This window comes from Scardinius erythrophthalmus (genome assembly GCF_964197995.2).
Source record: "Scardinius erythrophthalmus genome assembly, chromosome: 3".
NCBI lineage: Eukaryota > Metazoa > Chordata > Actinopteri > Cypriniformes > Leuciscidae > Scardinius > Scardinius erythrophthalmus.
The window spans coordinates 21,318,826-21,336,693 of NC_138223.1; the positions used below are offsets into that span (position 1 = coordinate 21,318,826).

At 37.8% G+C, this 17,868-nt stretch overlaps 1 protein-coding gene across 2 annotated transcripts in view; it reads left to right on the plus strand.

Annotated features, from left to right (window-relative positions):
* The first annotated feature begins 550 nt into the window (after positions 1 to 550).
* Positions 551 to 17,868, plus strand: part of LOC308688538 (periodic tryptophan protein 2 homolog) — a 28,966-nt gene continuing 11,648 nt past the window's right edge. Inside the window, exons 1-14 of one of the 2 annotated variants that reach the window (XM_081361668.1) lie at positions 551 to 744; positions 963 to 1,075; positions 1,205 to 1,299; positions 6,786 to 6,885; positions 6,983 to 7,126; positions 7,400 to 7,535; positions 8,400 to 8,665; positions 9,325 to 9,468; positions 10,187 to 10,257; positions 10,347 to 10,483; positions 10,557 to 10,705; positions 13,182 to 13,329; positions 14,413 to 14,563; positions 14,671 to 14,851. In XM_081361668.1, coding sequence (XP_081217794.1) covers positions 727 to 744; positions 963 to 1,075; positions 1,205 to 1,299; positions 6,786 to 6,885; positions 6,983 to 7,126; positions 7,400 to 7,535; positions 8,400 to 8,665; positions 9,325 to 9,468; positions 10,187 to 10,257; positions 10,347 to 10,483; positions 10,557 to 10,705; positions 13,182 to 13,329; positions 14,413 to 14,563; positions 14,671 to 14,851 — 1,853 coding nt within the window. In that variant the 5' untranslated portion in view covers positions 551 to 726. The remainder of the gene's footprint in view (positions 745 to 962; positions 1,076 to 1,204; positions 1,300 to 6,785; positions 6,886 to 6,982; positions 7,127 to 7,399; positions 7,536 to 8,399; positions 8,666 to 9,324; positions 9,469 to 10,186; positions 10,258 to 10,346; positions 10,484 to 10,556; positions 10,706 to 13,181; positions 13,330 to 14,412; positions 14,564 to 14,670; positions 14,852 to 17,868) is intronic. The other variant, XM_081361669.1, reaches the window with a different exon arrangement.

The following is a 17,868-nucleotide window of genomic DNA, read 5'->3' on the forward strand; positions in this document are numbered from 1 at the left end:
AACATTACATCAATAAAACATCCAACGGGAATGTGTGAGAAATGTGGACAGAGTGAAACTGTTGAACATGTAATTATAAATTGTAAGGATTATGATGAATAAAGATAAGTGCTACGAGAAGAAATATGGAAGAATGAAGGAAAAGAGTTAACATCAAAGAATATATTAGACTCACTCACATATAGGAAATAGTACGGTAAAGGTGTTGTTTCAGTTTCTGAATAACACAGGATTTATTAAAAGAATGTAGGAGAAATGTATATATAAGAGAGGTAGAGGGTGCAGATAAGATGAAAATATACTGTGGGTAAAGGAAAGAATATCTGAAAAAAAAAACAAGGATATAGTGAATTATTGTAAGTTAAAGGGGTGGAAACTGGAGGAGCTGAACACCAGTGGGAGCTGAACGCCAGTGGGTGTTTATTTTTTATATATAAATATATATATGTAGGCTAGTGGGGATGGTTAGAAAGTGTTAAGAGGAATAGGAAAATGTTTCTGAGCCAAGCTACCTGATGATGGCAGTAATGCACTGTTTAGTGCGGTTGCCAATAAAAGACAGAAGAAGAAGAAGAAGAAGAAGAAGAAGAAGAAGAAGAAGAAGAAGAAGAAGAAGAAGAGATCTTGAACACATGTGCGTTCATGTATTTAGAGGTTCTCACGTGTAGAATGATAGGTTTTTGATGCTTAATGGTTCATCCATAACGTAATATCTAAAAAAAAAACATGAAGTTTGCATACAAGGTATGACAGACGCTATTTTATTCGTGATGTTCTTCCTGTGAATAATTGTATTGCTGTTCCTTATATATTTTTTAGTGAGATCTTGCCTGCCGGTTTACGATTGTTGATAAATATTTCATAATATATACTAAATAAATAAAAGCGACACTTAATTGTTTTTATTATGTGCATGCCTGAAAGAGAACGTTTGGACTGAACTTGTTTGCATTTCCTTCTAGTTTTCCAACTTATTAGGGGCATTTTATCGCCACGGGAACCTGTCTTTCTCTAAAGATGGGAATTCTGTCATCAGTCCTGTCGGGAACCGCATCTCCGTCTTTGATATGAAAAAGTGAGTATTTCTATGTCATAACGTTGAAACAAACTGATTTCATAGCCCAGTGAGTTGAAAACACTCTCATTTACAAGCGAAAGTTATGCTGATTTCAGCTGAGGAATGTTATTTTTCGTATTTCTTCAGTAACCGATCAGAAACCTTACCAGTGTCCACCACAAAGAACATCACCTGTTTTGGAGTTTCTCCAGATGGGAATCTTGCCATACTTGTAGATGAAGGTATTGGAAAGTCCACCATTCTCCATGCGTATTTTTTTCTGTAATGAACATGACTGTGTTCAAAACTTGTTCAAAAAAAGTCCTTTTTGAAAATAATCCCAAATCATATTTGATCCTGAGAAATAAGAGTAAAGGTTATGAAACAAAGAAATTGTTTAAAGGGGACATATCATGCTAAATCCACTTTTGTAGCCCTTAAATGCATTTTGTTGTATATTTGGAGTGTTTAGAAGTACAGAAAAGTTGAAATTATTCTCTTCAGGTGCTTCGTTGATATCTTTATATTCTGTTTTGGCCTTATTTTTCAACCTGTTCAGATTTTTCTGTTATCTATGACGTTTTGTGAACTATTACGTCACAGTATTTGCAGCGGAACTGCCAAATAAGGACATCGACTACCGGCTCAACACTTCGAGCAATCCGCCATTTTTATTTCTCGCTGCAATTTTGTAGTCCAAGCTAAAAGATGCAGAAGTTACGAGAGGGTAAGTTAAAATGTTCAGTTGTTGGATGTAGTAACCCACACGCTTCATTACACCGTCTAATGTAGATGAACTGCCGCGCTTGTGACAGGGCTCATGTTTAACTGAAAGAACGAGCAGAGAGAGAGAGACCCGGTCGCGCGCACGCACTCTCTCTCTCTTCGGAGTAGGGTTGCAAAATTATGGGAATTTTCAAAGATGGAAACTTTCCATGGGAATTAATGGTTATTTAAGGGAATTTAAGGGAATTAACAGGAATTTATGGGAATAAACGGGAATAAACTGGGAATTTTCAAAGTTGAGGGTTGGCTCTTCATAGGGAACTTAAATATAGTTGAGGAAAGTATATTTTAGCATAATCTTGACTAAAACAAACAGATGCCATTCAAATACACTTGAATATCCATGCCATTCCTCAATCACATGCACATAGCACACTGATTACTGCAGGGCTACTGAGACCACACCCCCTACTGGCACTGTGCATGCCTCCATCACATGTACAGAAGCCCAAAGCACAAGACCATTGAAGGCACACATTTGAGCCTGTGGACTAAACAAAGTGAAGTAAGTTTTGATGATATTATGGGGAAATATATTTATTAAATGTTTAAATTGCAAATATCACATACAAATGTATTCATCTAGTAGATAGCAAGCTGATAAGTTAGATGCTAAATAAGCTAGCATAACTTTGTTTACCACATAAGTAGGGCTGGGCGGTATGACGGTATATATCGTTACCGCGGAAGAAAATGTCAACCGTAACAGATTTTTTTATTCCGCATTTTCCGCCCCTTTGCAACCCTACTTCGGAGCCAGGCGAAAATGTAAACAAGACACCGTCTCCAAACTAGACGCTGTCTTGCTCTCTCTCCCTCGCACATATTAATCAAAATAAATCGACACGGTGGTAAAAGGTCGGAAGACCAAAGTTTCATGTGTAAATACAGTAACACACCATTGCAATACATCCATATGAAGACGTTGTTCTGCAGGTTCGTCGTCTTCATTTTCATCTCGCTCCTGCTCCGACTCTGGCTCGAACATGTAAGGCTGGCTTGGACAAGTCTTCCGTTGTTGACATTTTGTTAAAGGTGCATTAAGCAACTTTTCATGTTAAAAATACCCGTTTTCTAACCCATACATGCTTAAACAATTGCCTGATGGGCTGAATAAGCCGTTCTCTGATCACTGAGATTGTCTCTATAATCCTGTAAAGTAAAATAAATAAGAGGGATTCGGGCCGGAATTTTAGACTGGGCGTGACGTCATGCGCGTTCACGGCACGCTCACATAGATGTCTGGCAGGTTTGTGTATTCGCCGGCATTCTCCGTAGAAGATGGATTATAAGAGACCTGCTTGTAGTTCATTTCAAACACCAACGCAAACTCCACGTAAGATAAAAAAAAGAAAACTTTTGTCTAGTGAGCGTGCACATCTCTGGCTGCAGTTTCGCTTGCCGCCAGAGGTGGCATAGTTCTGCAAAAACTCAGAATCTTGCTTAATGCACCTTTAATAACGTGTGAATAAAAAGTTTCTGTGCCGTATCTCTGCTATCAAACTACAAAAATGGCCGAACGGGGTGGAGTTGAACCGAGTGTCACCTCTGCATCCTGGAGAGGGGGCGGGGTATGAAGTGTCTCAATTGTATTTAAAGAGACCGCACCAAAACGAGTTGCTCTCAGACGCACATCAGAAAAGGGGCCTGTGGAGCTATAATAATGAGGAATTCAGACCCAAGCATTGCCGTTCCACTTTATATAGACTACAAATGTATGATTTATATGTAAAAAGGAACGATTTAAAAGCATGATATGTCTCCTTTAAAATAAAATGCAAATAAAATGTAATATTAATGATTCTGCACCTTTTCTGTGTCAGTAATCAAGTTAGCAAAATTTTGACATCGACCATGTTATCTCCCAGATTTCCTTGTTTCCAAAGAAGCACAAGGTTTTCGTAACATTTTCAGATCATGCTGAATAACATGGATCATCAGGTTTTAACACAAACTTGTGGCGTTCATGCCGGCTCAAGTATATGCTACTTAAAGGGTTAGTTCATCCAAAAATGAAAATTCTGTTATTAATTACTCACCCTCATGTCGTTCCAAACCCGTAAAATCTTCGTTCATCTTCGGAACACAAATGAAGATATTTTTGATGAAATTTGAGAGCTTTGACAGCAACGCCATTGCAACTTTCAAGTCAAGTCATCTTTATTTATATAGTGCTTTTTACAATACTGATTGTATCAAAGCAGCTTCACAGTGATAACATGAAAATAATACAACAAAGTTTGTTTTTTAGAAGAAAGTTGTGTCTTTGATGTTAGAAGAAAATTGCATCATCGTCCACCTTAAGTAAGGCAGATCAATAATATTGTTGAATATTAAATGTCCCCAACTAAGCAAGCCAAAAGCCAAGGCAACAGTGGCAAGGAACCAAAACTCCATCAAGGTGACAGAATGGAGAAAAAACCTTGGGAGAACCCAGGCTCAGTCAGGCCAGTTCTCCTCTGGCCAACGAGCGAACAGTGTATGATTATGATCCAGGCAGCATTACAGGTCCGATTGGATCGGAACATTCAGAATATTATCCAGTTCCATCTGGTTGAAGATCGGAGTCATCACGCCGGTATGGAGACGAGTTTGTTGAGGATCAGTGCCGATGGCTGTCGTGTCGATGAGGCCTTCACAGGGCTGATGAGGCTGGTACTTCAGGGATGCGTTGTGGATGGGCACAGGCGCAGGTCCACCATCTGATCTGGATACGGCCCGGATCCGGCTGACTTCAGTAAACCTCGGAATAAACAGAAAGACTAGCATTAGCATAGATGCCATTCTTCTTATGATGTAACGAGTACATCAGGTGTTATAGGAAGTGTCCCTGGTTCTGGCTGACCTAATCTATGCAGCCTAATAATCATTTAACTGATTTGCATAATAAAAAAGTATAATGTTCTATATGAATGCCAGGAAAAAGAGATGTGTTTTTAGTCTAGATTTAAACTGACAGAGTGTGTCTGCCTCCCGGACAATGTTAGGAAGCCTGTTCCAAAGTTTTGGTGCTAAATAGGAGAAGGATCTACCGCCTGCAGCTGATTTTGATATTCTAGGTATTATCAACTGGCCAGAATTTTGAGATCGCAGTAGACGTGAAGGACTATAATGCATTAAGAGCTTGCTCAAGTACTGGGGAGCTAAACCATTTAGCCTAGTGCTTTGTAAGTAATCAGCAATATTTTAAAATTTATACTATGTTTAATAGGGAGCCAATGCAGTGTTGACAGAACGGGGCTGATACGGTTATACTTTCTGGTTCTAGTGAGAACTCTAGCTGCTGAATTTTGGACCAACTGGACTTTGTTTATTATGCATGCAGGGCAACCACCCAGTAGAGCATTACAATAATCTAGCCATGAGGCCATGAACTGTTCCGCATTTTTCATTGAAAGCATATGTCGTCATTTAGATATATTTTTAAAGCTGCAGTCGGCAAGTCTGGCAGATTGGGTCGACTTAGTCAAAAGTTTGAATGTTTGCAACTCTCATGCCCCTCCCCCACTACCAGCGAGCACCCTCCCATCGAGATCGTGCTCGTCAGTGCGTGTGTAACTGATTTTCTGTGAACTCGTCCGTCTCTTCAGCATCGATCAACACCATGGACTCGGAGGTAGGCTGCCCTGGCTAATCTATCCATAGATAGCAATAACCAAGGAATTGGAAGCTTGTTAGTAGATTTTCTCTCCGCCATCACGCTTCGTGCAATCTTCAGGCGTGTCGTGTGCATGTGATATTGTAACGTGCGCGTCACCGGGGGGATCCGGGAGCGGTGGATTTTTGCTAAACAAATAACACGCTCCACGTGGAGTTAGAAGCTCTGGTTTTTTTTCTAAAACCACCTTATTTATATTGTTCTATCGGATTATAGTGTCGATTTCACTGAATATGATCAAAAAAATGTTGCCGAAGGCAGCTTTAAGATGGAAGAATGCGATTTTACAGATGCTAGAAACGTGGCTTTCAAATGAAAGATTGGTATCAGAGAGCACACCCAGGTTCCTAACCAACGACGAAGACTTGACAGAGCAGCCATTCAAGGCTCAGAAAGGTAGTTAAAACATTGTTAAAATAGTCCACGTAACTACAGTGGTTCAACCTTAATATTATGAAGCGACGAGAATCCTATTTGTGCGCAAAACCCCCAAAAAATAACGACATTATTCAACAATCTCTTCTCTTCCACATCATTCTCCTACGTTGTTGACGTAGTGTAAACAGTGCAGCGCTTCTGGGTTCTACGTTAGAACGTCGGCTCACTATTGGCCGACGCTGGTCATGTGTGTGATGCGTGTGATGCTGACGGAGGAGCCGGCCAATAATGAGCCAATGTTCTGACATGGAACCCAGAAACGCTGCACTGTTTACACTACGTCAACCATGTAGGAGAATGACATGGAAGAGAAGAAATTGTTGAAAAGTCGTTATTTTAGTTTTTTTTTTTTTGCACAAAAAGTTGATCTACTGGTAGTCACATGGACTATTTTAACTATATCTTTACCATCTTTCTGGACCTTGAAAGTTGCAATGACGTTGCTGTCAATGGAGGGACAGAAAGCTCTCAGATTTCATCTAATCTTCATTATTTTTTCCGGAGACGAACCAAGGTCTTACGGGTTGGAAACGTCATGAGGGTGAGTAATTACTGACATAATTTTCATTTTAGGGTGAACTAACCCTTTCAAGAAAAAGGGAGGTGTACCAAATACTAAGAAATAATGAAATGATTTCTAATATTTAGATTTTCATTCCAATTATGATGCTAATAATATCATTTGTAAGGGAAAAACAATGTAATGAATGAGAAAATGGAACCATAGAACAAGCGTAGTTTTGGACTCCAATGTCTAAGTTGGAAAAATGTGGCATTACAGCTTGTTGGTTATTTTTTATGCCAAGAAAAGTTTGAGTTTAACACCGTTTGATGAATGTGTTTCAGATGGAGCAGCCATACTGGTCAGCTTGGTCACTCGGGCAGTACTTTACCATCATCACTTCCAAAATACTGTTCACAGTGTGTCCTTCTCCCCTGATGGAAGGTCAGCTATTACACACCTGCACACAGCACTTTTTATCTACACAATATGACTTTATGCATGAGTAGCTCTTATTTCATGTTCCTTTAATTTTTTATAGGAAATTTGTAATAACAAAGAAAAAAGTGGCTCTAATGTATGATGCGCCTGGAAAAAACAGAGAGTTTAATGCATTTGCATTAGAAAAGAGTTATTATGGACCATTTGATGAGACGACTTGTATCGACTGGACGGATGATTCCAAGTGCGTAAAATATTTTTTTCTATATTCTTGCCTTTGATGTATGAATGCCGCCTCACAGCAGTCATTTTGTTACAGTGCGATTTATACTTTCTTTCTTTTATTTCAGTGCGATAACAAATATAAATCACATGTTTTGTTTGTCCATTTTTACATACTGGTTTCCCACGGTATTTAGTAATGTGTTTGATATATAATACACTGCAAACTATTCTTGGACTGTATTTTACCACTATGTAACCAGTTACACTCTCACTCTCCTTCTCTGATAACTAGGTGCTTTGCTGTTGGTAGCAAGGACATGACCACTTGGATCTTTGGAGCAGAAAGATGGGCGAATCTCATCTACTACTCGCTTGGGGGTCATAAGGACATCATAGTGGGCTGTTTCTTTGAGAAGGACAGCTTGGATGTAAGTTTGTAAAAAGTTTCTGCTGCATTTGTGTAGCACATGGGTAAATCAACTAGCAGCCCTTTCTTTACGATTTTATCAGGTCAAGAGTATTTTGCAACATATTGTTGTATATTAAACATGAAGAAGTCATAATAGGTTAATTCATTGCATATTTTCTTGCAGTTCTGCAACATTGCAATAATACAAAACTAGACTCTTCCCAAACAGAACCTACCAGTTGGTTTGGGAAGTGGTTCCATTTTAACCAAATTTTTGTTTTAAACATTTCTCTTTTCAGAAAATGTCATGTAATGTCAGTGTCTTTCAAAGTAATACTTTTTAATTTTATAAGCTACACATCATAACCATCCTCAATTGACCTGACCCACACAAGAAACCCTGGTGTACACTGTAAAAAATATTTTTTTGGAAAGTTGTAAATAAAACAATTATTGGAGCGTGTTTTACAAGAAAATACTATTTCAGTTATTCAACTACAAAGTTTAACATTTAATTAGATGTTACTTGGTGTTTCTTTGTAATTATTTGTGAAATTTAACTAACAATTAAGTGAAAATAGTTTCTGCACCACATTTTTCAGTGTAGTATATCTTGTTCAGTTAATCCGCTCATTTGCTAGCTCTTTTAATAGGACTTGATCAGTCTCAATATGGAATTGCATGTGGGAGGATTTCTCTTTCATTATCTATAATATTCAGAACTTTAGTTTATAACAAACCTAGTCTTTGAAAGCTTTCGTGTAGTGTTATGAGGGATTGAGTTTGAAAGGAACACTGAAATTACTTAGTTTTAGCTGTGCTCTAATGACATACCTGTGCTTAAATGTGGCACCATTAAGCTGCTTTTCACTTGTTTTTACAGATGTACACAGTGAGCCAGGAGGGCACTTTGTGTGTATGGGAAAGTGACACTGAGCTCGAGGGCTTACGGAAGGGACCAAAATACTCTGAGAGAAAGAAGATGCAGGAGGAGAAAAAAAGCAGAGATGAAGTAGGGGAGGAAAAAGATGATGATGATGATGATGATATTGTGGAAATTGTAGGCGAGGATGATGTGATTAAAGGAAGCGCAGAAACACCCAAAGAGGTGGAAGGCATCAAAAACGTTCACTATTCACTGAGGAGCAAGTGAGTTTGTCAGTTTATCTCTCCCAAACTATCCTTATCTCTTCAATCTTTTGGTCAATTCTTAAGGCCTGTTCACACCAAGACGAATGTTATGCAAAAATAAGGTGCGAAAATCATTTTAATTTGAATGAACGGCAGTGAATGCACCTTTTAAAACTAAAACAAATGATTTGCATGATGGATTTTTTTACAAAGAGGTGTTTTAATCACAATTGCCAACTACTTGCAATGTGACGTAGTTAAAGCCTGCTCAAAAAGTTGCTTAATGTTGCTAGATGACGTTATATGTTAATTAGTATATGTGATTCGTATTTGTATTCTGCAATATTTTGAACAATGAACACATAAAGGCAATTATGACCAAACATAAGAAAATGTATAAAAAGGGGGGAAAAATTAACTGGTGTATTTTAGCATCTTGATGAGCATAACAAACCGCTTTCCTTGTGTACCGCTGTTTCTGTGCTTCCATAAGCACCACTACTGTCGAAGAGTGTTTATTCTGAACAGACAAATTACATGCGAAAACTGGGCTGAATTTTCATGTTGAACATTTGTGTTGGTCTGAACAGGCCTTTAAACTGATTGTAGAGCATGGAAAAAGCTCTCGTGTGTATAATAACATGCAAAGATGTGTTTCTAATATTGCATTTAAACAGACACTATTTTAACAAGGAAGGGGATTTCAACAATTTGACAGCGGCTGCCTTCCACAAGAAAACACACATTCTTGTGACCGGCTTCGCATCTGGAGCTTTCCACCTGCATGAGATGCCAGAATTTGACCTCATTCACTCACTCAGGTTTGCCATATATTTCAAGTGAATATTTGTCAAATTATATTTCCAGTTGGGATGATGCAATTGCGGTTGAGCTCTCGATTTGAATTGTATTTTGGGCATATTTCAGTTATGATGCCCTTTTTACTTACATTTAGAAAAACAATGATATTTCAGCAAATGTTGTAAATTATTCAGGGAACCTTCTAACTTGGTATGTTACAAGAATATACATTTTAAAAATGAACAACAGAGCCCAAACTGTGCAGTTAATTTGCTGTTTATTTTAACAACAAAATAATCAGCACAAACAAAAAAAACTTCTGTGTGAATTAAAATTGAAGTAAAGCTTACATATTATGTGTCGCAGCTGTTTTTGAAGAGTTAAGAAAGTGTTTCTTTTTTTTTTTTTTTTTTTGGTTCTTTAAAAAGACAATTTCATAAGAGCCATTTTTTGTGAATCGGACTTCACTGTTCACATAATGTTATTGTGTGGAGCCTTACAAGGACATCTTAATATAAAGCTGTATTCGTTTAAAGTAAAAGATCTTGAGGTTTTAAGAATCTTTATATAAAAATTGCCTAAATGAAGGTCTCTGCATTTTTACCCAGCTTCAACCTCCAGTGTGTCTTGGATTTCGATTTTCATCTATCTTTAGTCTCAACCACTATTGTTTGTGACTACATTGCTGTAAATTTATTCCATGCTGTTTATTGAATTGTTTATTGAATTCGCATCTAGTATTTCAGATCAGAGGATTTCTACCATTGCTATGAACCCCACTGGTGACTGGATTGGCTTTGGTTGTTCAGGTATTGTTCTTACAACCAGGTCTTTTTCTTAAGAGCACAACCATGTGCTATCCTTTGCTATAATTTCTTGCGTCTGTTCTATGTTAAAGGTCTGGGCCAGCTGCTGGTTTGGGAATGGCAGAGTGAGTCCTATGTTTTCAAACAGCAAGGACACTTCAACAACATGAACTCTTTGGCTTATTCACCTGATGGTCAGTATCTTGTTACTGGAGGGGATGATGGGAAGGTGAGTCTTCTAACACAGGTTTTTATTGAGAGAATAAATAAATGAGAGATTAAGTTAAACTGCTACTTTCCAGGTAAAAGTGTGGAACACCAACAGTAGCCTCTGTTTTGTGACGTTCACTGAACACTCCAGCAGTGTCACCAATGTTGCCTTCACGTCCAGTGGCTTTGTGGTGGTCAGCGCCTCACTAGATGGCACTGTCAGAGCATTTGACCTGCACAGGTATCATGTTGTTCATTTTGTGAAATGTATCATGTCTTCTGTAATCACTCAGTGTTTCAACTGCAGAAAGAAGTCAATAAACAGCTTATAAACGATGTCACATAACGTTACATTTACCTCAGGAAAGCCATTAAATGACCATAGCTCATAGGGGTGTGTGATATCACAATTTTTGATCATGGACGATTAAAATGTCTCCGATCTGCTTTTGAAGAAATATCGTAGTATCGTGCTACAGTGCATTCTATCAGTTGCAGTTCTGGCGCTTCCTTCTCAACATATGCTCAACTGTAGCTACAACATGATGGACATTCACATCACATGTTAATGCAGAGGTACGGGACACTGCAATTCACAAAAGTTCATTATTTGCATGTGCTTTAAAGCCTTGCTGGTTAAACATTTAATTTGTGTGCTGATGCGCTGTTCTAACATGCGCTTTTCTGACCGCATAAACCCGAATCGCACAGGCACTAAAAGCCTGTCAAACAGTGCCTGGTTACTGGACTGTTATCTTTCGAGTCTTAATTGCGCTAATATTGTCAAATACACACAAGGTTTACATAAACCGAGTTGGTTATGTCTAAAGTGAAAGCAAACATTTGAGAGAAAATCTGGTGCGTGTATATTAGAGGCATCGCGTGCCGGTCTTAAAGTGACAATTACCTAATAGTAAACATCCTGCCGCTTGTCCTTAAAGGGTTAGTTCACCCAAAAATTCTGTCAGTAATTACTCACCCTGATGTGGTTCGAACCCTGTAAGACTTTTGTTCATATTTGGAACACAAATTAAGATATTTTTTATGAAATCTGAGAGCTGTCTCACTCCTTCATAGGCTACTTGGTAATTGCGTCTGCCGGCCCAGAAAGTTAGTAAAGACATCGTTAAAATAGTACAAGTGGCTCAACCTTCTCAGTTCTCGCGCATGCGTCATGGCGGTCTCGTGCTTAACCCTTTAAAGAGATAGTTCACCCAAAATATGAAAATTGTCATTATTTACTCACTCTAATGTTGTTCCAAACCTGTATTAATTTCTTTCTTGTGCTGAACACAAAAGAAGATATTTTAAAGAATGTGGGTAACCAAACGGCTGCTTGTCCCTATTGACTTCCAAAGTAAGAAAAAGTGTCAGTGGTGACCAGCAACTGTTCGGTTACCCACATTCTTCAAAATAACTTTTATTTTCAACTGAAGAAAGAAACTTATTTGGGTTTTAAACAACTTGAGAGAGTAAATGATGACAATTTTCATTTTTGCAGAAACTATCCCTTTAATGTTAATAAAACAACAAAACACAAAGAGAGAATCACTCACTGCTCTTGACAGAGAACTTTAATAGTAGCTTTTATAAGAATCAATGTATAATTTATACAGTGGAAAATAAAGCACTGTTTATTTCATTTGTATATTAAGTTGTGTAATGTGTATCTTTGTTATTTTTTTAATAAAGAAAATGACAAAGATTTTTATCTTCGCCACTTTGGCCTAAATGTCTGCCATTCTTTATTTTATGTTTTTTTTTAAAAAATAGGGACATTAGTTTAGCTGTAATGCTCAGTCACTTGCAAAATAGCAAAACCAACTTGAAAATAAAATCGTGATTTTCCTGAAAAACAAAACGTGATATGATATTTTTGTCATATCGCCCTCCCCTAGCTCCTTAGTTATCTAGAAAAACAACTCTAGAGAGGAGCATTGGCTTAATATATGCACTGTTAATTTTATTTTTAGTTAATCTTTTTAAGTAATGGCATTTAATTTTTTTTTTAATTTTTTTTTCCTTTTTTTATGGCAGACAATTTAAAATTTGTACATTTCAACAATGAATTGGAGTAGAAAAGTTTATATATAAATGGTCTTCTGTAAAAAAATTTTTTTTGAGTTTATTATTAAATAAATTTGAGTAATTAATTGATTATTAAACAAACTTTATTTTTGGGTTTTGGCTAAAGAAAAATTTTCTGTAAAGAAATCATTATGGTGCATCACTGATAAACAAGTTCATCTTTGTTATTAGTCCCATGTTCGAAATTGAGTTGAATCCATTGTGAGTCAAAAGTAGACCAATCTTTAAGCGTCTGAGCTACTCTCAGACTTTGTGAAAACAAAAATAACTTGCAGATAGATACAGGTGAAACTCAAAAAAATCTGAATATCATGCAAAAGTTATAATTTTGATGATTATGGCTTACAGCTTATGAAAACCCCAAATTCAAAATCTCAGAAATGTAGAATATTACATGAAATCAATAAAAAAAAAAAAAAAGATTTTAAATACAGAAATGTCGGCCCTCTGAAAAGTATAACCATGCATATGTATGTAGTTATATATACTAAATATATTAGTTTCACCTTTTAATTTGAATTACTGAAATACACAAACTTTTGCACGATATTAAAATTTTATAGATAGATCTATATTTCTGGGTACAGATTAAAAAATAAACTCTTGTGTGCTAAACTCTGTTCTCTCAGATACCGGAACTTCCGTACCATGACATCACCACGACCAGCCCAGTTCTCCTCTCTGGCAGTGGACAGTAGTGGGGAGTTGGTGTGTGCAGGTTCTCAGGACTCCTATGAGATCTTCCTTTGGTCCATGCAGACTGGACGACTGCTAGAGGTGTAATATCTTTTTTTTTTTTCTCCATACAGTTGTCAGATTATATCAATAAACAGCTTTTTTTTCTTTAAATGGTGTAAAAATAGAAATGATACTGTAGTTATTGGTTAACTAAACATTAGGTTTGAAATAAGGCCCTGATATACTCGCTGCAAAGTTCTTTTTCGTTCTTCGCTTAGGGTAAAAAGAGGTTTGAAATATGTGAACAACGATATTCTGTTAGCGAACATCCAACGCCTCCCACACTGGTGAGAGCAGTGTTTAGATGAATATGTAAATATGTGCTGCACGCTTTCTTCTCTTAACAAAATAAACAAAACAAATTTGAGAAAACAGCAAGCATTTAAAAAAAAAAGCATAAGAATAGCATCAGATCATAACAACGTGGAAAGCTCTGCAGTTCACGTGACGTTTATTTATGTAGCACTGTAATACTATAGATTGCCTACAATAGAAGGCACACTATGCAACATTTGTACCTTAATTTAACAGCTTTGGCAGAGTTGACGAAGAAAGCGCTGGTCGGAAGAGTCAAAGAAAAGAAAACGACGGCTTTGCGTGAGTGGTATTTACGACAGTAACGTTACATACAAGTACTCCCACTGCGACTCTAGGGATCACTGTTTGAGAAAAACGGAAACTGCATAGTGTGCCTTTAAAATCAAGCATCTTTACCGTATTAAACATGAAAAACAGTGTCAGTGTCTCATTTCATCAGAAGTACAACTTCAGTTTCAACTATAAAGCAGCTCTCCAGTGTGTTCATGTTTTCAATCATTCAAGGACTGAACAGGAGAAATTAATTATTGAATGAATTAATTATTACCTATTTTGTAATCGCCACGGACCAATGGTAGTACAAAGGTGTTTACCAGTCATAGCGAACTTTTACGGCAAGCTGTTTTGAACTCCCAATACGAACTCCATACAAAGTTCGGTTTGGACTGATTTTGTTGGAAATGACGTTACTGAAATTTGTTGTTCAATTTCACTTGAAGCCTTAAGTTTTTTGTCCCAGTGGGTCCATAATTTTCCGTCTAGGCCAAGAATTCAGTCCTTTGTAACTCTTTATTGCTGGTGCAGGTGCTCAGTGGTCATGAGGGTCCGGTCAGCAACTTGTGCTTCAGCCCAGTCCAGTCTGTGCTTGCCAGTGTGTCATGGGACAAAACTGTCCGGCTGTGGGACATGCTAGACAGCTGGCAGACCAAAGAGAACCTGCGGCTCAACTCTGATGGCAAGTTCACAAAGTGACAGTTGATGTGAAACTATTCAGAGAGAAATAGAGCAGATGGATTGGAAAGAAAAGTTATTTTAAGATGTCTTGCACCTGTGCTCATTCAGGACTGGCTGTAACGTATCGTCCTGATGGTCAAGAGTTGGCAGTGGCCTGTCTGGATGGTGAGATCACATTCTGGAACCCTCAGACTGGAGGACAGACTGGCTGTGTTGTTGGCCGCCATGACCTGCAGATGGGACGTAAAGAGACAGACAAGATCACTGCTAAACAGTCTGCCAAGGGAAAGTAAGTAAGACAGTAGCAGATGGGCTTGGAAATGATCTCCAAATTGCTATTCTTTTATTCAGTACTCTAGGGGTTTAAATTTTTGGTGATCTAAGGGCGCTTTCACACTGGCAGTTTAGTGCGGACCGGGGCACGGTTCGCATGAAAAATCGCTAATGTGAACGCTGTCATCGGACCCGGGTGCGCACTAGAGTACCGAACCCGAGACTACCTGGAGGAGGTGGTCTGAGCTCGGTTGCTCCCGAACCGTAGTGTGGTTCGCGTTAATGTGCAAGCAACACGGACTCGGGTGCGCGCTTGTTCAGGAAGTATAGTATCCCGCGCATGCGTATCACTGTCGCATCAGTGAAAAATCTTCTGCGAGCAGCAGAAACACGGCGTCCCCTGAATATGTGCTGAATTACAGCATGTAATGAACATAAATGTAGTTGTCTCTCACTATGTTGTGCATAATAGCACCAAAAAAACAGACAAATCACAGCTATGCTCAGTCGAGTTGTATTCTCCATGCGTTTTCCGTGTGCGTTTGCGATGACGTAAGATCACTGCAAACGCACCTGGGTTCGATACAACTAATTGAGTGTGAAACCAGACCAACGCTGCGGGGGGCGCCGGGAACTAGCGCACTCGGGTTCGGACCGCAGCAAACGAACCCAGTGGAAAAACGCCCTTAAGCAGTGGTTCTCAATCCTGGTCCTGGGGACCCACAGCTCTGCACAGTTTGTATGTCTCCCTAATTTAACACACCTGATTCAGATCATCATCTCGTTAGGAAAGAGCTCTGAACTGAACTGGGTGTGTCAGATAAAGGAGACATATAAAATGTGCAGAGTTGTGGGTCCCCAGGACCAGGATTGAGAACCACTGATCTAAAGGGACGGTCATATTACACTTTTTGGTCCATTAACTTCCATTTATATGTATGTGAATGCAGGAGACAGAAAATTCCGCGGCGTTCTAAAATTCAAGCTTGGTGAACTCTCACCTGCAAATCTCTATCATGTGAAGACGTGTGACCAATAGAAGGTTGATATGTCACAGCTCGGCCTCTTTGCTTAAAAAACGCAAATCATAAATCTGCAGGATCACCGCAAAGTGGAGTAGATTGCATATTTTTACATTTTGGATGTATTATATTCTGAACTTTTTTTTTATATAAAGACGCAGCAGAGTGTGACATCATGTTACGCCCGCTGCAGTATCCATAGAAATTTTGCGTGCTCAAAGTCTAGTGTGACCACGTTTTTTGCCGCCCCCAAATTCTGTATAAAAATTGTGCATAAAAGCCATTTTTTAATAATTGTATTAATATTGAGTTGAAGTCTATAATGAAATTCAATCATTTTAATGATACTGAATTCAAAAAAATACAAGCATATATAAAGGGCCCCTATTATGGATTTTTTTTAAATTACCTTTCATGTAGTGTGTAACATTAGCCTGACGTCGTCATACTCCGATTCTAGTCAGAATATGAGTCTGATACTGCTCCATTGGGCCGGAGCCCGTCTACGGAGAGCCTACCCACTCCCTATTAACCCCCTGAGGTCGACGGTATCGCCGGCGATACCAGCTCGCTTTTTTTCAGTTCAGTTCAAAAGAAATTAATTTTGCTCTGTGGACTTTGATATTACAAGCAGGTTTCATACATCAATCGATTCTGTTAAATGTGTATTTTGTGTATACTCACAATAAAAACAAAGTGTTGTGCTTTTTGACAAATAAAGAAAAATAAACGTGATGCGAGTTCTGCCTTCTCTGTGTCAGTGAAGACCATTCTGAAACGCGTCCGAAAATGAACAATAACTCAGCGAATACTCAGTCAAACAGGCAAACAGACATACAGGCATGAAGCTTGAATTCTCTTCTCCTAAATGAAGTCATTTATATAAAAAACAAATATTCTCATCTTGTGAAATCTGTATTAAAAGAGAGCGATTCCAGTCGACCTCATTACAAGTAATTCAAATGTAATGTGACTCCGCCTACGGAGAGCGCGCGCTATTCAAACGCAAATGAATGAGGCAATCTGCGCAATCCTGTGAACGTCCCCATATCAGCTCGAGAAACACAAGTTTATTCAGATCATTACTTTAACAGCGCTGTGAGGAATAACAATAATGAAAAAAGTACCTCAGAAGTGCGGGTATATCGAGGAGCGAGCTGAGGAATACTGTAAGTTTTTTTTCTTCTCACGTGAATCGGGTTTCTGTTTATGAATGAATGAACGGCAGAGATGCGCGCTGTTTACCACAGCTCGCAAAAAGACAGTTTACATTTAAATTGCGTCTCTGTGTGAATGAATGATGATGTTTTAGCAAACTGTATTGACGTACTGAGTTGAGTAAAAATCGACAGAAATATGTTGAAATAAAATGTAGGCTATTTGTAAGCAACGCTTTAAACTGAAAATTAACATTTATATGCCCTTATATTTCTTAAAAACAACGTTACAGTCAGGCGTTTCTGTTTGTGTATGAATTTTTCGGTTTTAGCAAACTGTATTGCTACACTCAGTAAATATCGACTAAAATATGTTGAAATAAAATGTATTTGTATAAGCAACGTATTAAACTGCAAATTAACATTTATATTTCTTATAATAAAAATGAAAGACCTATGTTACAGACATATGAAAGACAACATTTCGTTGATTAGTTTTGGATAGATTATACATTTTTAATGTAAAATATCTGCCACCTCAAATAAGCTTTCAAATAAGTTTGCCAATATTTGCTTATGTTAAATAATATGTTTTGTCAAAAATAAAGTTATCAAATAATCAATCAAATCCTTAACTTTGAAATATGTATGATAAAATGTATACTTTAGTTTTTACAAAGAAACATTACACTTTCTTTGTAATTGTAACCTTTTTATTAAAAAAATATATTTACAAGGTAGATGTAAACAAACTATTAAAAGGTAAATATAAGCCTTTTCTTTTATACTTTTATACTCTAACTTTTATTGTGTTTTATTATTGACAAATTTGGGGAGAGGATAAATATTCCAAA